The following is a 6,832-nucleotide window of genomic DNA, read 5'->3' as shown; positions in this document are numbered from 1 at the left end:
GCCTGGATCTGAAAAAGCCTGGGATAAAACAGGTCTCAAGTTTCTAAGCAGGAATCCCCAACAGCACTCCAACGTGCTGCCACGCGTAGAAGGTCAAGGTTACAGAAAAGGCAGGGCCGAGGAGCCTGAGTCACAGGAGAGGCCAGGCTGCCTCCCCGAAGGCTGGGGAGAAGGCGCACAAGGACAAAGTGCAGAAGATTCTTGAAGAGATAAGAGTGAAGGAAGCGAAGGGAGAGAGCAACCGCCTAAGAAGCTCCAAGATCTGGCTCCTGAAGACTGTGACTAGGAAGCCCAGCTCAGCCCATACGCGAAGAAGCCTTAGGGCCTCTTCACTCCAGCAGCTGCTGGGATGCTGAGAACCCGGGTGACCGGAGCACCACATACCAGCCCCAACCCCCATTCCCCGGTTGTTCGCCAGGTGCCGGAGGAGGCCTGGCTACCGCTCACCTGGCCTTCTTGGGGTGGAGCCGGTTGAGTCCTGAGGTCGCTGCTCTCGCGCTCCTTCAAGGAGTAGTGGTACCCAGCATACAGAAGCCAGGCTGGTCCAGGGGACACTACTGGACCGCCCACCCCTACACGCCCCCCACCGCCCACAGAGACACCCTCCCCCAGCTTGCTCCCTCCCACTGGTCCTTCTCCTCCCCTTCTTCACTCCCTCCCTCAGAGCCCAGTTGCTCAAGACGCTTCCTTCCCCACCGCCAGCACCAGTTCCTCTCCCCGTGGGGCCTTTGGAAGGCCAACGAACGCCAGTCATTGGAGTCACCCGGGCGGCAGCTAGAAGATCATGGCCCAGCCCCAAGGAGACACGAACCCGCTGCCCAAGGCCTCAGACGAGCCAGGCAAGTCGAACGTGCCCAGCACCTTGCAGATCCGCTCTTATAGAACAGACATCTGTAGCCTTGGCAGGTACAAGGGCAAAGCCGTCGCAGACACTGCCACCCTGTCCCGGGAACCGATCTTCCACAGTACCCTGACGGTGGCTGGGACGAGCGGGACACGCCGGAGGGGGACGCTGCGAGAACTGTTGGGGCTGCAGGGGGCGGCTCCCGCCGAGTGGCTCTCGAAGGAGAACTTGGAGCAGGCTGTGCCTGGGTCCCGCCGCTCTAGCGGACAGGGCAGCAGCCGAGTGTGCCTGGAGCCGCGGGAGCATGAGTGGATTCTGGCAGCCGCTGAAGGCCGTCTAGAGGTGTTGCTGGAGTTGCTGGAGGCAGAGCCCAGCTTGCTGATGCGGGACGACCCGATCACGGGCTACAGCGTGCTGCACTGGCTGGCAAAGCACGGGCGCCACGAGGAACTCATTCTGTTGCATGATTTTGCCCAGCGCCGGGGACTGCCATTTGATGTGAGCGCCCCCGGCAGCGGTGGCCTCACACCGCTCCACCTGGCGGCTCTGCAGGGCCACGATATGGTCATCAAGGTACTGGTGGGAGCCCTGGGGGCTGACCCCACGCGTCGCGATCACAGTGGCCACCGGCCTTGTCACTATCTGCGGCCCGATGCTTCTCAGAACCTGCGGGAGCTGTCCGGTGCCGAAGAATGGGAGATGGCACGCGACAAAGAGCGCGACAACGCCAACAACAACAGCAGCAGCAGCACCACTGGGTGGTCACTGAGACACACCCCAAGTGTGTTGCATCTCAAGTCCATGGGGACACACTGCAAAGAGGCGGCTCAGCCAGCCAAAGAGAAGAAGAAGAAGAAGGCTTCAGGCAATCAGGGAGGACCGGGCAATGGCCTTCTGCGCCATCTGTTCCCCTTCATCCAGAACCGTTGAAGGTGACGTGGACATAAGAGAGCTCATTCTTAGGGCAGTTCCCGAACCCACCCAAGTAGATGCTCCTTAGATGCAGCTTGGGCCTGTAATGGGCAGACCATGTCTGGGCCCCCAGCCCTGTCCCAGGTCTCCTGACACTAGCTAACTGTCAGAAGAATCGATCGAGAAGGGGAACCAAGAACCAGGCTGGCCTGGACGCCCAGCCCCAATGTTACAGGATGGAGGATGTTTGGAGCAAGTGTCGTGATCCTGCTTGGAAGAGAGAGGGAAAGTTACACTTCTAGTAGCTGTTTCTAGGAAGATTAAAGTGCTGAGTTTATTAGACAATATTAAAAAATAATTTAAGACTGTAAAGTACTGCTGCGGACTAAATGCCAAATACTTGCCTGCCTAGTTTGCTGTTGCAAACCTCCCTGTACTGGTAGCGTTCGCCTTTGGCGATCTACCTGCTCCTGAGACTGGGCAGCTCTTACCAGCGCCTGGCCTAATATATCATGGATGAGTTCTTAAGTACATTAAAGTGGAATTGGCTTACTTTCCACACAACAAAGCTGTCTTTGAGTATCTTCTTTTTTTCTCTCTTATTAACCACAGGTAGGGGGACTGACTTATATTTGCAGGGAAACGTTTGCCAGTCGATACTTTCAAGCTGGTGATCCGTGGCAGGCTCTGAGCCTCATTCTCGGAGCAAATGGCCAGAAGCCGTGCACCAGATGAGCGACCTTCACCTTGGCTCTGAGTAGAAATACACAGTTCACCCCTGCTTCCTCAGCCCTGGCATCCAGGTCTGGCTTCATGCACAAGTCCCCTCCTAGAAGAGTTGTCCTAGGGGTGAGGTGGGGAGGGGGCGTGAGGTGGGAGGGGGGCGTGAGGTGGGGAGTGAGGCCCAAAGGCAATAAAAAGGGAAAACCATCACATTTGTATTTCCCATATTCATTGTAAGTCAGTAATCGATTCAACTTGTGTCCTGTGACTGGAAGCGCCCACTCAGTAGAAAGGCTTTTCTTTCTACTGACAAGGGCTTGTCCTCATCCCAGGCGACCTGGAACTTGCTCACTAGCCCAGGCTGGCCTCAAACTCCTGCCTCTGCCTCCAGACTACTGAGCCTAGTGTCCGCTGCCACGCCAGCTTCTCATCTACACTTTTTTTTTAAAGTTAAGATTAGTATGAAAGTTGGAGTTTGGGGCAATTGCTCTCATTCAGAAGCAGCGTGGATTAAACAGAACACAAGAGGGCTGCTTGGCTCAGCTGAAGGGGAGGGGAAAGCCCTTGGTGACCAGAGAAAGGCGCTGCTTTAGAGAACGGTGCTTTAGAAAAACTCCTGGCTGCCTGGAAGCTTTCATAGCATTTGGATGAACTGTTGCACTTCCCAGCCCTCTCAGTTCGGTCTTTGAACAGCAGGAGAAACTGGGTCATTACCAGACAGCCCAGATACCTTTTCCTGCGCCCATACAGCCAGGCCTCCCCACCTCTACCTCATGGGCCTGTTTGCCCCTCGTGTGCTGGCACATACCCTACCTTCCTATAGTAACCTGTTAGTTTCTTCTTACCCATGGGATGCACCAAACCCTCCCTACTGCTGTTTCAGCTAGTTGGTGTCTCTAGGGACTACACCTTAAACAATATTGGCACAGTGGAACCTGGCATTTTCTTTTGTTTACAAATAAACTCTTCTGGGATGGTGGGAGGGGAGCAGTTTCCAAGTGCAACTAGCATGTGGCCTTAGCCCCCTCATTCCCTGTGCCCACTTTTTAGATACAAACTGACTAACGGATATTGGACTGTGGTCCCTGCTCCACACCTCCCCATCTCCAGTTGCCAAGGTGAGTTGGGCTTTGTGACGGCTAGCCCATAGAGCCTGCCTGCCACATGGCTGAGTCGTCAGTCTCCTGATTTGTACAGGAAGACTGGCGTGCCCTGAGCATTCAGAGGGCACCTATACCCGCGGTCTCATGGAAAAGTAAGAAGGTAGGCATCTTAACCATTAGTAGATTTGAGGCCCTGAGACAAGCATTACCTGCTCTTTCCCAGAAGAAAATAAAGGTAGCTGGAGAATTTCGGAGTAGCTTTCCATAGTTGATCCTGTCGTCGGCTATTCTTTCCCAGATTTTTCTCATCGCTGTGATATGGCCTAGCATACCTCCTCCATGTAAAACTGAGGTTTGGCTGCAAAGGACACAATCCCATGCTGAAAATGCTCTGTGCCTAGCATCAAGCCATTGGCATTTCTGGTATGCTCTTGGAGGCAACACTGGTATGCTTGCACCAAGAGAAAGAGTAAATTCCCTGAGAAAGAGAGTTAGGCAGATGACGCGAAACTAAATTCTAGTGCAGGACAACGGGCAAGACAGCCTGTTAAAAGCAAGGATGGGATAGGTAAGGGCGAGGGGTGGGGGAGGGCTGCAGAGCGAGCAAGTGGGAAGGACTTGACCTGACACCGAGGGACAAAAGCAGCAAAGGCTTTCCAGGGGTGAAGGCTGGGGGGATGAGTGGGAGCTGGCCAGTGAGTGTAACAAGTGCCAGGAACTGCCCGTCAGTTTGGCCGGATGGGAGCCAGGGAGCGGTTAATGATAAGGCTGGAAGAGTGGATGGGAGTCCAGATTGCAAAGGGCCTCCTAGGCTGTGCTAAAAGAGGCACATTGATGAATTTAGCCATGACTTGAGAGTCATGGAAGGTCTCTAAGTGGAGAAGAAGAATGATAAGTTTAAAGGAATCACTCTGGGGGGGTCACATGGATGATGGATGGCTGTGTGGGGCAGAAAAGAGCGTGAAGGACTCTCAAGCAAAGCATCTCTAGAGAAAGGCGTTAAGAAAAGTCACACTTCAGCCAGGGAAGGCTCTCGTGAGGCAATGCCTTCAGTCTTTTCTTCCTTCTACACCAGCGCTCCTCAGCCTTCCTAAGGCTGCGACCCTTTAACACAGTTCCTCGTGGTGTGGCCATCCCCCAGTCATCAAAGTATTTCATTGCTACTCCATAACTGTAATTTTGCTACTGTTGTGAATCATAATGTAAATACCTGGTACGCAGGACATCTGATATGGGGGTCGAGACCCACAGGTTGAGAACCACTACCACACCCTCTGCTCCACTGAGGCTTTCCTGGGAGCCCGGGGACAGAGCTGACCATGTGAAGCTCTTTGGATTGCAGCTACCTGGAAGCTCTCCCTTCCCACCCCTCCCTTTATTCTAGATGAACAAACAGGTGGCCTCCAGATGGAAATTCCTAGTCACCGGAGTGATGGAAAGTATTCAGCCTACCGTGAGTTCCAATCCTGACTCTCAGATACTGACTTTTAGCAGAGTGCCCACCTCTCTGAGTTGTTCCCTCGTCAGTAAACAGGAGCAATACACTGTCACTGGGAGAGCTGTGGAGATTCCAAAGCCTCTACCAACAGTGGAGAGCACACTAGAGACACAGGGAGAGAACACAGCAGCAATGGGAAACAACTGAAAAGGGGTCCACAGGGCTTCTGGAGAGACTATAGTATCATCGGCTAGGGTAGTTCAGGAGGGATCGTGTGGGTGAAATATGTTATCTCAGCTTTAAAATGGGTTCATTTACCCAGCGGTGGTGGCGCACGCCTTTAATCCCAGCACTCAGGAGGCAGAGGCAGGTGGATCTCTGTTAGTTCAAAGGTCTATAAGAGTGAGTTCTAGGATAGGCCCCAAAGCTACACAGAGAAATCCTGTCTCAAAAAGCTAAAATAAATTAATAAAAATAAAAATGGGTTCATTTAAGAATGGAACTATAGCTCAGCATATGTGAGGTTCTGAGTCCCATTCCCAGTACCACATAAACTAGCATGGTAGTACATGTGTGCAATGCTGAGAAGAAGAGTAGGATGATTAGAAGTTCAGGGTCATCCTTGACTGTTTCGTGAGTTCAAGGCCAGGCTAGCCTACATGAGAGCCTGTGTCAAAAGAAAGAAAGAACAGAAGAAGGGTTCCTGTTTATTACAGGTCATTTTCCACAGGTGCCAGAGGAATGGATGTTCCTCAAAGGGGACACTGGGGACTTTGACATGTTTGTTTACTTTTATTTGGTGCTGGGGTGGAACCCACAGTCTCCTGCATGAAGCACATGCTCCATCACAGAGATACACCTTTAGTATTGTTAGAGACTTTGGGGAGTAGCTCATTTTGAAAAAAAGTGTCTTGTACATCCAAGGCTAGACTTGAGCATCTGACCCTCCTGCCTCCACCTCCAAGTGTTGGAATTACAGATATGCACACCTCTTTTTTCCCTAATTTCTTCACACCTGGTTTTGTTTTGTGCTGTGGGATAATGGTCTGTAACCTGTCACTTGTATTTTAAATAAATGCTGATTGGCCAGTAGCCAGGAAGAAAGTATAGCCTGGGTGAACAGACAGGAAATATAGGCAGGACAATAAGAATTCTGGGAAGAGGGAAGTTTCAGTCTACAGGCCTCACCCAGATGGAGAGGAAGCAGGACACAGAGCAAGCAAGATGTGACTGCCTCACCGAAAAAGGTACCAAGCCATGTGGCTAACACAGACAAGAATTATGGACTAATATAAATTATAAGAGTTAATAAGAAGCCTGGGCTCCAAAGCCACAGAGAAACCCTGTCTCGAAAAAAAAAAAAAAAATAAGAAGCCTGGGATACTACGCCAATCAATTTATAATTAATGTAGACCCCTGTGTGATTTCTTTGGGACTTAACAACTGTGGGAACCAGGCAGGACAGAACCCTCAGTCAACAGTTTTGAGGTAGAGTCTCTCTCAGCAAAGACTGGCTTGGAACTCACCTTGTCAGCGGACAGTGGCCTTGGAGTCGGGGAAACCTTGTTCCTCAGCCTCCTGAGTCCTGGAATTACAGTTGTGAGCTACCGTGTCCAGATTTTAAAGCAGGCTAGGTAAATGACTCAGGTGCTAAAAGTGCTTGCTTAGCCGGGCGGTGGTGGTGCATGCCTTTAATCCCAGCACTCGGGAAGCAGAGGCAGGCGGATCTTTGTGAGTTCGAGACCAGCCTGGTCTACAAGAGCTACTTCCAGGACAAGCTCCAAAACCACAGAGAAACCCTGTCTCAAAAAA

At 51.9% G+C, this 6,832-nt stretch overlaps 1 protein-coding gene across 1 annotated transcript; it reads left to right on the top strand.

Moving 5' to 3' along the window:
* Positions 1-675: 675 nt before the first annotated feature.
* Sowahd (sosondowah ankyrin repeat domain family member D) lies at positions 676-2,311 on the top strand. Its single transcript, XM_005368883.3, has one exon. It carries the CDS (start codon positions 785-787, stop codon positions 1,772-1,774), a length of 990 nt encoding a protein of 329 aa, XP_005368940.1. The 5' UTR covers positions 676-784; the 3' UTR covers positions 1,775-2,311.
* Positions 2,312-6,832: the final 4,521 nt, after the last annotated feature.

The sequence above is a fragment of the Microtus ochrogaster genome, unplaced genomic scaffold, assembly GCF_000317375.1.
Source record: "Microtus ochrogaster isolate Prairie Vole_2 unplaced genomic scaffold, MicOch1.0 UNK42, whole genome shotgun sequence".
Lineage (NCBI taxonomy): Eukaryota > Metazoa > Chordata > Mammalia > Rodentia > Cricetidae > Microtus > Microtus ochrogaster.
This window is presented reverse-complemented; position numbering and strand designations above follow the sequence as displayed.